General features: G+C 38.1%; 1 protein-coding gene across 2 annotated transcripts in view; it reads right to left on the bottom strand.

Annotated features, from left to right (window-relative positions):
* The window catches only part of Gucy1a2 (guanylate cyclase 1 soluble subunit alpha 2), a 338,698-nt gene that overhangs the window by 305,251 nt on the left and 16,685 nt on the right, over window positions 1-16,762 (bottom strand). For both annotated transcript variants that reach the window (XM_035443424.1, XM_027415212.2), the window contains exon 2: window positions 493-554. In XM_035443424.1, coding sequence (XP_035299315.1) covers window positions 493-554 — 62 coding nt within the window. The remainder of the gene's footprint in view (window positions 1-492; window positions 555-16,762) is intronic.

Here is a 16,762-nt window from a genome sequence, read left to right as displayed (position 1 = left end):
CTTTTTGGTGTAAGCATTCTTAACACACACAATTATCAAAAACCATTTGAAGAAATAGGGAATACTAAAGAATAACATGCAACATGTGATCTGACCATATCAAGACCTATCCATAAAGGGTGATTACAGCCAAAGCCCATGTAATGATTTAAAATCCCATTCAAAACTTCACATTTGGGATCATTAATTGTTCTCTTGTAGTAAAACAAAATTATGAGATTCAGTCTTGCAATTGAAATATAAGAACATTAGAAAGGGGGTGGGGGAGAAAAAAGAGAATTTAATTTAAATTAATTAAACACAAATAAACCAAAAGAAATCACTACAAGGTACTCTTGTTACATGTTAAGCCTAACATGTTATAGTGTACATGTTAAGAAACAAACACTATGAAATTGACTTAAGAGTACACTAACTTGCAAGCTAAATAGTTAGCTTCACTTGAGAAATCATTTTGAATCTGTTCCATAATCAAAATGTATTTTTACTCACCTGATAACTTGATGTTCATAATACTGCAATGTCCTCTTGAGAGTCAGCTGTATAGTCTGAGGCTGCAGTATGGTAACAAGAATGAAAACACATCATCAATGTGCTTCCCAATCAAGGAGAATAGGCAGAAATTCCTCATAAAAGTTGTTATTGTACAGTTTTAATTCATTTTGCATGTAGCCATGTATTTTCCCCAGAGGAATTAAATAAGGCAGCCAGCAATTGCCCAGTTTCCTAATGTTGAATACAATGGTATTAATAGCTCTTTTGGTGAGCTATTAATAAGTATTCAATAAAGTACTTACTGGCTACAATGGAGGGTTTGGGAGCAAATGAGAAAGGGCACTGCAGGTATATGGCCTGTAGCACTTCCTATGTACCACATATAATCCCTGTAAGATAATGACCATCTAAAAGTGCACACCTTCATTTGTTCTTTCATGCTGTAACATGACTTTCAATGGCAGTCTGCAAGTAACAGTAAGTTGAGTTAAAATTGTCAACTCTATAATTATATACTTTAAGTTTAATTAGCTTTTCTTTATCCATTAGTTTTATGTCTAAAGAGTCTCATAGGATGGCCAGGGTGAGATGAGAAGCTATGGCCCAGACACCATCTGCAATGCTTCAAGTCAGCCTAACTTCCTGTGTATCCCAAGAAATATCAAGCAAAGGATTGTTCCTGTGTCTCATGGAGAGGACATGAGTTCTTTGGATTGCCCCCTCATGTTTTCAAAAGAGAAATCTGCAGTTCATGAATGAACTATATAAGCACTCCCAATGGCAGGTCAAGACATTATTCTCAGATTTATCTAAAGAGTGGGCAGAACATGGAAAATCCATACATACAAGTGAATTGGATACAAACATCTCAGAACATTGATTTTATTAGGATGTTATAATGTGAACTACTCAATGGCAACAGGGTGAATCTATAAACAAAGGATAACTATGCTACAATCCACAGACCCAAAGGGACTAGGTAACAAGGAGGGTTCATAGGGGGATGCCCACATCTCCCTGGGAAGGGGAAATAGAAAAGACATTGTAAGTGGATTGAAGTAAAGTGGGGATGTGAACATGAGCACTCAGGATTGGGGGAGGCAGAGGAGGAGAGTATGGAAAGAGACTGTTGGAAGGGGGGCAGCATCTCATGGTCAGGTAAAAACTTGGTGCAAGTGAGTCTCCCAATAATCCACAAGGATGGCCCCTGCTAAGACTCCTAGCAATAGCAAATAAGTAGCCTGAACTGGAGATCTGCTGTAACTGGATTGGTGCCTAGCCCAATTGTCATCGGAGAAACTTCATCCAGCAACTGATAGAAACAGATGCAGACCCATAACCAAGCATTAGGCAGAGATCAGAGGATCTTGCAGAAGAGGGTGAGAAAGGATTGTAGGAGCCAGGCGGGTCAAGTGTGCCACAAGAAAACTCACCAAATCAAGTAATTTGGGTTCATAGGGGCTCACAAAGTTTGAACCAGGAAGCCTGTATAGGACTGGCCTAGGCACTATGAATATATATTACAGTTGTGTAGCTTGGTCTTTTTGTGTGACTCCTAACAGTGAGAACAAATACCCCACTGCTTATACATCACCTTGTTCAGCTTTAAAACATGAGGAGGTGCTCAGTCTTAATACAACTTGATATGCCATGTTTTGTTGATACTCATTGGATATCTATCCTTTCCTAAACAGAAACTGGGGAGGTGTGTGGGAACAGAGAGTATGAGGAGGGACTGTGAGGACAGATAGGGTAAACTGCAGCCAGAATGTTAATAAGCAAATAGATATTTATATTAAAAAGTGTCCCCTTAATTATTACATTTATATCCATAGTTATGCATCTCTCAACCCTCATCAGGGAAGCTTCTTTTATTAGTATATTATTAATCCAGAAACTAACAGGAAATAAGAACTGTGTGGTGTTCAACTTCAAATGGAACATCTATATCATAGTCATATCCCAAAAGCTCAAAGATCATTGTGGAAAAGGGAGCAGAAAGATTATAAGAGTAAGAGGCAGTGAAATTATCTGCCAGACATGACAAGGCTGTTGCATACATGAACACAAAGCAGTTTTGACTGCCTGCACAAAGTCTATAGTAGATGAAGCCAGTCAAATTCCCACAGTGAGGAAGGGCTCATGAAGTTCCATTCCTAGCTGAGGAGCTCTTGGCAGTTGATGGCTGCTAAAGAAAAGTCAGTTTTCTTCAGAGATGTGGCTCCTGAGAGGACACCCATGATCCAATAGATAACTCCATACCATAAACTTACAGAAGGCTCTAAATGGACTATGACATAAAGCTGAGAGGGAAAGTGAGGAGGGATAGGGGAAGGGATTACATGGAGGGCAAATTTGATCAAAACACATTATATACATGTGTGAGATTCTCAAACAATTAAAAAGGTATAGTCAACAAGAAATACAACCATTAAATGGTTAGTAAAATATTGTTCCATTATACTAAGGATAAGTTTTAGGAAATAAGTCTATAACACACATTCTTCAATACTCAGGCACAACTACAGTTTGGTAATCTTATTGACTACTACTAATTAGTTCTAATCTAATCTAAAAAGGTCATTGCTAGAAAAATCCAGTGCCATGCTGGTTGACTAAGAAAGTGTTAATAAATATTAGGTTATAGTTTCTAATCCTTCAATGTGAATCTTAAAAGTGTATAATTTAAGAGATACACAGAAGGTTTATGTTACCTTTCAATTGGACCGAGTCCATACTCATCTCTATAAAATATCCAGGATGAATTTGGTGATCTTCTACCTTAAGTTCTGTAATACAATCTTTTTGCAGGAAATGGATGTTTTAAAGTCAAAAGTTTAAAATAATAATAATAACAACAATAATAATAAAAAACCAGGAGTATCTACCAATACATAGAAATCTATGTATGTGTATGTAAAAGGACCATTTCACTGTACAAATCTGAAGCCAATTTGTACAAATCTGAAGCCAAGTCACAAATTAATTGTTTAGGAGGAATCACCCTTTCCAAATTCAAAGTGAGACATTTTGTTCACTTTCCCTTCACAGTTTGGATTTTGTCTGTCTTAAACCTGTGCAGGCCCTTTTCAGGCTTCTACAGTCTCTGTAAGTTCATTTTACATCAGCCCTGTTGTATCAGGAAGACGTTGTTTCTTTGGAGTCATCCCTATCACTTCTGGCTCCTACAAGCTTTCTGACTCATCCTGTGCTTAGATTATTTCATTTATAGTAGTTTGAAAAGACAAAGGAGATAACAAACTAGTACAGAGATTTCTACTAATCAGGGGGACAATCAAAGCAGAATAAATAGAATGTACCTAGGAAAGAAAAAAATCACTCTTGAACCAAGAAATCATGAAGCAGTTGATGAATCTAAAAATAATGGATTATTCAGCACTGCTTCAGTGCACATGAAAAGAATGCTTTCAGAACCCAGACACTGCCAGCATGGACTAAACCATTACTGGCTAACGGCCCCAAGGATCTAGGCCTCTATCACTAGACTGACAGCTTCTGAGTTAAAAATAGCTTTCCCTTTGACAGTGAATGTCACAGAGGAATTCTCCTTCCAATATCCAAAGCATAGTGTGGAAACCAAGGAATAGAGTGTACAGGACCAGTGATGACCAGAAAGATCACATTTGTCTAATGGACATTTTTTTTCCTACACTAGCAGTTTCTAAGTCATTAAAGAGCATTTTTGTGAAAGGAGTTCAGTTGGACAAGAAGGTAGATTTTGTTCTTGTTTGAAGCAATTACCTCCACAGTTGATAGAAGTTAGGTTTATCATTTGCAAACACACTGACTAGAATGATTCTTGGAATACAACCAAAAAGCCTTCTTCAGGTTGTTAACCAGTTATTCACTTGCTCTTTCTTGCCACAAATTAGTGGCCACATTCTAATGGCTTGAAGCAGGAATAAGGCTGCAAGGCATCTCCCTTGAGGCAAGGACACCAAGATGACCCCACAGAATGTCTTGGAACAATGGATTCACTTCTGTTTTCAGATGTTGCTTTATGGCCTCAACCCAAGGTGTTATCAGAGAAACATCTTCACATAGTCTCATGTTGTCTCTGTCCTGAATAAACAGCATGAAATGAAACTCTATAAACAGGTTCCTTCTAAGGATGGTTTTGGTCTTGTGGGGAGTGACAACTTCATCAAACCTTTTCTGTGGAGAGACTGAGGACACAGCTCAGTGGGTACAGTGTTCACTGAGCAAGGCAAGGTGGCACACCCCAGTTACTGAGGAGACATGGACACAGGAAGATTGTGTGACTCAATGGCCAGCTAGTTTAGGAACTTATAGATACAGTGACAAACACTGCCTCAAATAAACAAAGCAATATTTATTTAGAGTTTTAAATTAAAATTAAGTTAAAAAATAACATTAAAAAGCAGTGGTAGAGCTGGGTGTTGGTGGCATATGTACTTAATCCCAGCACTCAGGAGGCAGAGGCAGGTGGATCTCTGTGAGTTCGAGGCCAGTCTGGTCTATAGTGAGAGTTCCAGGACAACCTCCAAAGCAATGCAGAGAAACCCTGCCTCAAAAAAACAACAACAACAAAAAAAGGTGTAGAGAAAGGCTACTGACTTTGATCTCTGACCTCCACACTCAAGCCTGTACCAAACACTCCCACACACACACATGCACACACACACACACACACACACACAACACACACACACACACACACACACACACACACACGCACGCACGCACGCACACACACCTGTACCACAAAAATACATATATATATATATATATATATATATATATATATATATATATATATATATATTTGCACCACACATAAGCACATACATAAGCCTGTACAACACAGAATGGGGGATTGCCTTCTGTATATCTGTTTCTCTTATTGCTTGATGAATAAAACACTGCATGGACAATAGAGGCAGGAAGATAGGTGGGGCTAGGAGATGAGGAGAATTCTGGAAGAGATGCCATGTAGAGATTGGGAGGATAGGACACACCAGGCATTCGCTGGTAAGATAAGGCCACGTAGAAATACATAGATTAGTAGTTATGGGTTAATAATTGAGACAGAGCTAACCAATAAGAAGCCAAAGCAATTGGACAACAGTTTTATAATTAATATAGCACCTCTTTGTGTTTATTGGGGGCTGAAAGGTGGCTTCAGACCTGGCAGGACATGGAACTTAAGCAACAAACCCACATATGCGCATGTTTGCATCACACACATACATATACACATAAATGTATGCCACAACATACACACATGCTTGTATCACACACACACACACACACACACACACACACACACACACACACACAGACACGCGCGCGCGCACGTGCGCGCGCGCCTACACCAACATGTCTGCACCACATACATAAACACACACATGCCTAAAGCACACATATATGCCTGTACATATGACTGTACAACACACACATGCCTATATCACATATACATAAATACATACATGCTTGTACTACATGCACACTCACACACATATACTTGTACAACAAACACAATTTGCCTACACCACACACAGAGAGACACTTATACACACACATACACACAAATACATATGCTTGTAACACACATCTGCCCCCACATAAATGCATATGCATGTAACACACACACATACACACACACACACACACACACCACTCACAGATAAATTTTTAAAACACCTTTCACTAAATGCTCGTGTGTGCTATTGGTGCAACTCAGCATAATTGGGGAAAAACCCATTTTTCTGACATATTCTCCTTTAAGAATAAATTTAGAAATACGATTTATACTTTGACTTTAATGGCAAACTGAGTTCAAAATCAAAGTCTGATTTGTTAGCTAGATCTATTCCAGTAGTTTCTCAAAATGATGAAACAAGACTTTTCATATGTTTACAGTGCTGTCATGGGATAGCTCTGATATAAAGCAGCCTCTCTGTATATGAATAAAAGACATTCAGCGCTTGTGCCAAACAGTGAAACATGCATCCTGCCCTCCACAGTTCCAAAATCTCATGGCGAGTGTGTGTGTGTGTGTGTGTGTGTGTGTGTGTGTGTGTGTGTGTGAGAGAGAGAAGAGAGAGAGAGAGAGAGAGAGAGAGAGAGAGAGAGAGAGAGAGGAGAGGGACAAATGTAAGATGTTGAAAACTTATTATCAAGTAAATAAGTAAACAGAGAAACAGAGCTACTCAGGCTTCTTTCTAATCATGAGAAGCTAGCAAAAAAGAAAAATGAGAAAATTACAGCTTAAGTTATAAATATTTTGAATTAATTAGTTCAGAGAAATGGTGATTCAAGCAGTTCTCAATATTAAAGCAGAAGTTATGGCTAAATGCAGTCTTGCAGGTGGGTAGCACTTTGAAGGAGCATAGCTAAGATCAATACTTGTGGCAGAGATGTTTATATCTGGTAAGAAACATTCATGAAGTCTTTTTCTTCAATACAAAGACCGTCTGACAAGTGAGCTTAGTGATCTGTTTTATAGCACTAAGATGAAAGTTCTAAGTCAGAATGGAGAAAGGAGACAAGAAGCTGCTACCATCAAAGACATCCAGGAGGCTTTGATTTTCCACTGCTTTCTCCTGAAATAAGGATGGTGGGCCTCCAATTGTTTCAACTTATCATAAAGAAGTGTGGCTAAGAAAAGATCTGGAGACAGAAGTCAGACATATCTCCTGAAGCTCATGCAGAGTGGAAACAGAGGTTCTCACTTTGTGAGGAGAAGAAATCCTCATCACTGCACTGTGAGCAGCATCATTCCGCTTCCCCTGAAGTACCTGACTCCACACACCAAATGTTATACTTATAAAAGGTCATTAGATACAAATAGCCAGTCGTGAACTAGCCCTGAAGAGTGGGAGAGGATCACACCAGGCTTTTTCTTTGGGGCTACCAACCAGCTCCCAAATCATGACACAGAGACAATATTTGTTATGAATTCTTGGCCTTATCTTAGCTGTTACGTTAATCTGTTTCTCTTCATCTATGTTTTGCCTAGGAGCTTTTTACCTTTCTTTATATTTTGCTTTCCTTCTGTCTCTGTGTCTGACTGGTTGGCTGTTAACTGCCTGGTTTCTGACCCTGGGCATTTCCCTCTCTTTCTCCTCTTTCTCCTAATACCCCTTCCCTCTCTTTCTCTCTGTACTAGATTTCTCCTAATTATTCTCTTTGCCTGCTAGCCTTGCCTATGCCTTGCCTGCCTAGGTATTAGCCATTAAATCTTTTATTAGACCAATCAGGCACCTTAGGCAGGCAAAATGAAACAGCAACACATCTTTTCATAATTAAACAAATGCAAAATAAACAGTAATACACCATTATACACTTAAGGAAATATTACACAGCATAAACAAATGTGATGAATCTTCACATAGTTGAAGTAATTTTTACAACAGGTGATGTTTCTTTCTCAGCAGTTAGCCCTTGAAGGCTAGGACAGTCCTGCTTGAGAATCCCACACACTTGCCATTCTGGGTATCCAGACAGTGTTGGGACCAAGGTGGAGGCAGAGAGAATCAGGGTGTGAGTGTGTGTGTGTGTGTGTGTGTGTGTGTGTGTGTGTGTGTGTGTGTGTGTGTGTGTGTGTGTGTCTGAGTGTTGCTGTGTGTCTTTTGTATGTAATCCAGCAGCATAAAACACTTGTCAGTTGATGAAAGTTCCTATTTATCTAATTTTTACAAAGATAAACAAAAAGAGCCTATGAGCCACAAGATCACACAGGCAATAACTTAGTAAGTCACTACAAGACAAGACTGGCTTCAACATCTGCCTTCTTTCTACTAGACAACTTTTCCAATCCCCTCCAATTTTTATATTCTGTGATAAACATAACTTTTGCATATATATATAACTTTTTATTATACAAAATTATGTAATTTAAAAGTAAACAGCCTCCTCATTTCTGTACCACATGGTACAGACACAATGGAAACAACAGGCTGGCTTGAAGAATAACCCATAGATAACTATTTTATTTATTTGAATATAACAAAATTATCTAATAGTGTTAGAATCTGACATGGATATATAATAACTAAAAACACTCTAGTTTTGTGCTTTTCCACTGTCTGCCCATGACAAATATTTGGGGGAACTTTGTTTAAAAAACACAAGTGCCTGAATGATACTCCTTCACTTTCCAGTTCAACTGGTCTGGTGGAACCTAGCTATCTCTAATGTGTATTCAAGGTTGATACATCTTTATCAATGTTTGAAGTATGATGGAAAACACCAGTCTGCAAAACTTATCCCAAATGGTCAGTGGTAAAAATAGTTATTTCACTTAACTACTAAGACAAATTGAGATCCTGTCACTCCCAATTGCTAAATTCACACACTGTCACTAGGATGAAAATCAAATATAATTTTATATTACTAAAATCTATGACGCTAGAGCCATAAATATAAACTTTGGGATTTTTGTAATTAATTCCATGCACATGCATAAAAGTACAACATGTGGTACAGTCATTGTACTTTATGCCAGACATTGTGCTTTAAGCCCATCACATTTATTAACTCCTTTCATTCTTCATGTAATTATCATAAGGTACATGTTGCTAATTTACTTATTTCACATATGACAAAACTGAAACACAGATAATTTAAACTTCCTTATGTCATACAGGTGAAAAAGAGCCAAATCCAGGTTTAAAATGCGTGGAATCTTGCTCCAGGAAATGGGAACATAGCCTTCAACATATACTGCATATAATATTTAGCTGAACACTTTGCAGTATGAATTTTCATACTTGTTGGCCTTTTTGAGCATTGCTCTGTATTGAAATACAGAAGTGTTCTTATCACAAACTGACTGAAAAAAAACAGTTGAAATGCTCAACACTGCATGATTAATTAGTAAAGAAACCCTCTTTCACACAGACAATTTCCTCTCCTAAATGACTGTGTTCACTATGAAACTATTTACTATTGTCACCATAAAATTAAAGAATCACATGTGCCAACTTCTGCTTGCCCACTCTGGGAACTCCAGTCCTGGGGTCTGCAGGAAGGTTGACTTGGTCCCTGAAGCCCAAGCAACCCTGAGTCTGCTGAGATCGATGAGCTATTCCAGCCAGCACTCAGGGCAGAGGTGAGTCTCGGTCCCTGCTTTGGGCCCAACTTCCCCCTGCCCACTCTGAGAACTAGTGTTCTGGGGTCTGCTGGCATGACAACTAGGCCTCTGACAACCAAGAAACCACAAATAAACAAACTGCAAAAGAAAACACCACATGATCATCTTACTAGATACTGAAAAATCCTTTGACAAAATCGAACACCCATTCATGATAAAGGTCCTGGAGAGATCAGTAATAGCAGGGACATACCTGAACATAATAAAAACAATATACAGTAAACTAACAGCCAACATCAAATGAAATGGAGAGAAACTCAATGCAATTCCTCTAAAATCAGGAACAAGACAAGGCTGTCCAGTCTCTCCATATCTCTTCAATATTGTCCTTGAAGTTGTAGCTAGAGCAATAAGACAACAAAAGGAGATCAAGGGGATACAATTTGGAAAGGAAGAAGTCAAACTTTCACTGTTTGCAGATGATATTATAGTTTACATAAGTGATCCTAAAAATTCAAACAGGGATCTCCTACAGATGATAAACACCTTCAGCAAGGTGGCAGGATACAAGATTAATTTTTAAAAATCAGTATACAGATGATACATGGGCTGAGAAAGAAATCAGAGAAACATCACCCTTTACAATAGCCACAAACAACATAAAATATCTTGGGGGTAACACTAACCTAACAAGAGAAAGACCTGTATACCAAGAATTTTGAGTATTTAATAAAAAAATTAAAGAAGATACCAGAAAATGGAAAGATCTCCCATGACCTTGGACAGGTAGGATCAACATAGTAAAAACGGCAATCTTGCCAAAAGCAATCTACAGTTTCAATGCAATCCCCATTAAAATCCCAACACAATTCTTCACAAACTTTGAAAGAACAATACTCAACTTGATATGGAGAAACAAAAGATGCAGGATAGCCAAACAACCCTTGAGGCATCACCATTCCTGACTTCAAACTCTGCTACAGAGCTATATTTTTGAAAACAGCTTGGTATTGGCACAAAAATCGACAGATATACCAATGGAATTGAATTGAAAACCCTGATATGGACTCACACACCTACGAACACCTGATTTTTGACAAAGAAGCTAAAGGTATACAATGGAATAAAGAAAGCATCGTCAACAAATGGTGCTGGCATAACTGGATGCTGTCATGTAGAAGATTGAAGATAGATCCATGTCTATTGCCATGCACAAAACTTAAGTCCAAGTGGATCAAAGACCTCAACATAAATCCATCCACACTGAACCTCTTAGAAGAGAAACTGGGAGGCACCCTTGAACTAATTGGTAGAGGAGACAGCTTCCTGAACATAGCAACAGTAGCACAGACATTGAGAACCACAATTAATAAATGGGACATCCTTAAACTGAAAAGCTTCTGTACGGCAAAGGACACAGTCAGCAGGAGAAAATGGCAGCCCACCGAATGTGCAAAGATATTCACCAACACCCCCATCTGACAGAGGACTGATTTCTAAAATATTTAATGAACTCAAGAAGCTAGCCACCAAAACACCAAACAATCCAATTACAAAGTAGAGTCCAGAACTAAATAGAGAATTCTCAATAGAGGAATCTAAAATGCCTCAAAGACATTTGAGAAAGTGCTCAACATCCTGATCTACAAGGATGACACCAACTAACAAGCTAAGCAACAGAAGAGAGGCTACCTGAAATGCCCTCTCCTGATAATGAGATTGACAGAGACTGATGATTAAATTATATGCCATCCTATAACCTTCATCCAGGAGCTGATGGAAGTAGAAGCAGACACCCACAGCTAAACGCTGATCTGAACTGGAATCCAGTTGCAGAGAAGGATGAGTGATGAGCAAAGTGTCAAGACCAGGCTGGTGAAACCCACAGAAACAGACAACCTGAACTACGGAAAGCTGTTGTTCCCAAGACTGATAGCTGGGAATCCAGCATGGAACTGATCCAGACCCCAATAATGTGGGTGTCAGTGAGGAGGCCTCAGAAATCTATGGGGCCTCCTGTAGTCTACTTATCCAGTACTTATCCCTAGTACACGAATGGACTTTGGGAACCCATTTCACATAGAGGGATATTCCTTGAGCCTAGACACATGTGGGAGGGCCTAAGCCCTTTCCCAAAGGATATGACAGACTCTGAAGACCCCCCCCACATGGAAGACCTCACCCTCCCTGTGGAGCAGAAAGGGTATTGGATATAAAGGGTATTAGTGGGGTGGGGGACAGGGAGGAGGGGAGGGAGAAGGAACTGGGATTGACATGTAAAACAATATTGTTTCTAATTTAAATTTAAAAACAGAGAAAAAATCATTCAACTAACTTACTTCATATTTTTCTTGAGATTACACACCAGTATTTGAACCAAATTGAATTTTTTAAAAAGTAACACCTAAGCCTTTTCAATGCACAAGTACATTCCCTCTCTTTGCCTTCTCTCATCATGTAACTTATCTTTCTTCATCATCGTCTTCTGGAGTCCCAATGTCTTTATCCTGCTTCTGATGAAACAAATCCCACCACCATAACATAAATCCCTGAAATAGTAACCCAGAAAACCATTACCTAGGTATTCTTTTATTTTTGTCATGAGAGTTTTGAATCCAAGACAAGGATATTGGTCAGTCAGTAATTTGCACACACCAGGACATGAATTTAGTCCCTAAACTAGCTCTAGTCCTATCGAACATTTGTAATATCAAAGTTGTGGTGGCAGAGATAGGTGGATTTCTACAGAGTGATCAGCCAGTCTAGCCTACTAGGCAAGTTATAATGGCCAGTGAAAGAAACTCTCCCAATGCCCACAGCCTCTCTCTCTTTCTCAAATATATGAGAGGAGGGGATGAAGAGATGGCTCAGCAGTTAAGAGGAGTTGCTGTTCTTGAAGAGGGACAAAAGACAGTTTCTAAACACCTGTGATTCCAATTCCAGGGGATCTGATGACATTTTCTATGCTTCCTGGGTGCTGAATGCATGTGGTAATTCAGGGAAAATATTCATACACATAAAGTAAAAAAAAATTAAAAACTTTAAAATTGGACTGTAATTTCTTTCTTACGAAAGAAATCTGAGGTTGCCCTGTTACCTTAACAGGCTTACCCACACTTATGATATATGAATGTGTAGCCTAACCATGAACACACACACACACACACACACACACACACACACACACACACACACACGAATCTCTTTAGTGCTGTGATCTTACACAGTACTCAGAATTAACCTTTTTTCTTTTGTATCACAACCACACTCCTTAATCCTTACTAAATTAAGTAAACGGTAGTATGGAAAAACTGCCATATAGTATATAAAGCTTAACCTCAAGTGCAGGATTTAGAGAAACAGATTTGTCAGTGAAATAAAATAAACACTGTATCTTAGGGGATCAGAACTGTCATTCATCTCAAAATCACAAGGAAGTCACTTTCTGCAGTGTAAGAGCCCTTTGCTCATTAAAGCATCTTACTACTAATTCTGTTAAACAAAATAATCAAAGTAGCTTTTATTGTTATCCCCATGGATGTCAATGAATCAAATTATCTGGCTGACATTATAAATAAAACTAAACAGAAAAAGTTACCTCAATCAACCCATTCACTTCTCATGAGAGAAGTAGCTATAGTAATCCATTTTCCCAATCATAGACTAAAGTTACCACAGAAAAACCAAAGAAGAAAAATAGACTGCAGTGTAGGGGAAGCTGTAGCCACGCCTACTTAGGGACAGGCTACAGGTGTGTGTGACCAGGCCTACAAGGGCATGGTCAGGTGGCTGGTCACTTTCGGTTTCACTTTTCGGCTTGCTGTACAGTCTGCTGCCATGCCAGCTGGCTAGGTTGCTCTGTAAGTAAGGCTTTTCCCTATTAAATACCCTTGTATTTCTACCTGACTCCGTATTGGTAATTTCCCACTTTACTGCAGTTTATAGAATCTTGAGTGGTGACATCTATATTTCAAATACAGCTATGATACTAGTCTTTCTTAAAAATTTGACAGAAAATTTTCACCTGGGAGAATAAAGAGGGATGGCGGAAAGTCCCCACTTTCCCAAGTAAGAAGCTTATCAGAGAGGTTCACAATTCTCAAGTACAACATTGCAGAGTGAAGCACACATATGTACAATTAGAGCACTGGCAAGCAAGCACCTTCTCTGAAGGATGGAAACATTTCAGGAAAAATGGAATGCTGCATCAAATGGCCAGCACTAGTAAATTTCTAAAACGACAGGGAAGTCTAGTTGATTAACAAATGTAAAGTTGCTAAGTATACTAAAAGGAGGAAGCTAATTTAAAAGGAAAGGTGCACTATAATATAACTGGAGTTCTAGTCACAGTAGTAGATTTCATCCAAGGTCTATATAAGTCTCCATTTGAATGATCCCACAAAAAAGAGAATTGGAGTTAGTATAATGTCAATTGACACATGTGGAAATTAAAAGTGATAACCTTTGTCTTACTAAAAACATTGTTTAATTAGCAAAGTGCAGGAAGATTATTAGTGGATATACTTAACTTATTATCAATATAATTAAGTCTTTCTATACAAAATGTGTTCCTTATGTAAATATTTGTCCCTTTGTTACTTTACTTCAATGTTTTCTAAAAATAGTTATTGGATTTCAATTTCATTCATGATCTAATTAGAATCAAAACCAATTTAAAATGAGGATCCTTGAAAAGAATTTACTTAGCCCTTTTCCCTACCTTCATGCAACATCACATTTAAATCACAGAAGACTTTCTGGTGCTTGGTTACAACATCAGAATCTAATAATGACACCTTTGGTTTGGATTACAAATCACAGTTTATATATCACTTTCTTTGTTTTCACTCTATTAGATATTCACAGCATCTTCCTTAGTCTCAGATTTAATTACCTGAAAGATGAAAAACCTGGTGTATCAGTGAGGTTATACTGTTTTCTTTGTTTCTTTTATTTTTAGCTCAGTTACTGAGCTATAAAGAAGCATAAAGCAAAGACCCTGGTTCCCCATGTGCTATCTTCACATACTGATGTTTTCATCAGTAATTGATTTCACTTTGGTAGTCATTAGAAGATGCTATCTAAATAAAATTCCTTGTTTACCTTTAACTATTACCTTTTAAGGATATGGGAATAATGATATTAAATTGTCCCCCAAACATGTAACTGCTGTGGCAGTGACATAAGGAACTGCTAAAATTCTGTCAAGACCATTATTTCCTGGACAGACATTTCAGGAGAACATGTTTCACTGCTCACTATCTTGCCCAGTTGAATGAAGTTATAAAATGAGATGGCACTGTTTTGAGACGCTTTGTCAGGAAAATTGATCTGGTCATATCAAATGCCACTGGGAGACCTTGTTGACTCAGTCCACAGAGAAACTTCAGATTCAGACATGTGAGCCAAATACTCTAAGAGGAGCAAACAATGGGTAAAGTGCTGAGTGCCAAACATGGGACCCAACATCTTACGTTCATCTAGTTAGTTTACCCTCATAGAAGGCCTTATGTAGAGGAAATAGATAGTACCATTGTCATTTTATAAAAGTGATAATATGAGATCCAGAGAACTTGTAAAACCTGCCCAAAGTCACTCTGGTAGCAAGTGTTTGAGTCAGAAAATCATTGAGTTCTAACCACTTCTGAATACTGAAATTCTTACTGTCTCTAAAATAGTTTTTCCTTTCTCTTCCCCAATACATAGAAGACTGTAGTTGAAAGGGATTCACCCACCTATGCTATGTGATTTGGAATATATTTTTATTTTTCTGAGACTTAATATATTTTCTTTAAATGTAGAAATATGGATATTTTTAAATAACTATTTTTCAGGATGGTTAATACAGCAAAATAGAATGAAACAATAATGCTGTACACAAATGTGGCATGCAGTGGCTTACATAAATTTCTTTGCTGATAAAGCTATCAAAAATTTTTTCAGTTGAACTAATCTGACTATGGTGGCTAGAATGCAATTGGCCACCATTAGCTCATAGGGAGTGTACTATTAGAAAGTGTGGCTTTCTTGAAGTAGTTGTGGCTTTGTAGGGGGAAGTGTGTCACTGTGTGGGAAGGCTTTGAGGTCTCCTATACTCAAGTTACACCTATACTACAGTGCCATGGGAATTTTGTTTAGCCAGTTTAGTCAGTGGTTTAGAGTGTAATCATTTCAGACCCTGATAAAAGTGAGTCCTTGAGGTTTGACAGTCTCAGGTGCTGAAGAATTCCAGAATCATCAGAACACTATTGCAGAATAGGCCCCACTGTGCTCTACTGTGTCATCACACTAAAAATAAAACAGACCAGCAAGACCCTGAATGTGACATGATGTAGAGCTGCCTATAATCTGATAACCCAAACAGATATTCTACATGATTAATAAGCAGGTGTTAGGAAAATGATGGCCATGTTGTCAGTGTATACAATGTACTAGAACCCTAAGTTATAGGGAAAAATCTCACTTTTCTGAGAAAAACATACACCAACCTAAGAATATTAACAATGAATCAAATAGAAAGTCTCAGTATTGGAATTTTACTTCAAATGATTAAAGTGTATTTTAATCTACCTATTACTCAGTTCTTTAAAAATATCACTTCCTTATTGCTTCTGATAAGGTATAACAACTTAATATTGCAATTAGTTATGCCAAATCATATGGATATACATATGTGCATAATTGTACATAATGTGTTAAGATAACTAATACTGTTATATGCAATTATATTTATGATAATCATAACATCCTTCACATTCAGAAATCAAATGTCAAGTATTGTCATTGTTCTTCTGGACTCTGCAACATAAGCTAGGCCATTGACAGTGATGAAGGCTTTTGTCAGTCTGTTCACAGCTGCCTCATCCTTGGGAGCCTGGAGTGCACAGACATGACAATGAAAAAGCAAACTAGGTCAGCCTAGAGATGGAACCCTAGTGAAGAAAGAGCCCATTAACATTTCTAGCACATGACTGCCACAAACTTAGAACCAAATGTCTGGTAATAGTAAAGTCCAAGAAAATTCACTGGAAATTTTAACCAGCTGCAGGTTCAGCAAGTCACTAAGTGGAAGGCACATGAGAAATGATATAAAGTGCACACAGAGCATTATTATACATGGAGGGTGAGGTTATTTGTGGTCAAATGTCAGTGTAAGAACACAATCAACAATAGCCAGAGCATGATGTC

The sequence above is a fragment of the Cricetulus griseus genome, chromosome 4 (genome assembly GCF_003668045.3).
Source record: "Cricetulus griseus strain 17A/GY chromosome 4, alternate assembly CriGri-PICRH-1.0, whole genome shotgun sequence".
NCBI classification, from domain to species: Eukaryota; Metazoa; Chordata; class Mammalia; order Rodentia; family Cricetidae; genus Cricetulus; species Cricetulus griseus.
The sequence above is the reverse complement of the archived record's forward strand: the minus strand, read 5'-3'. Positions and strand labels throughout refer to the sequence as shown.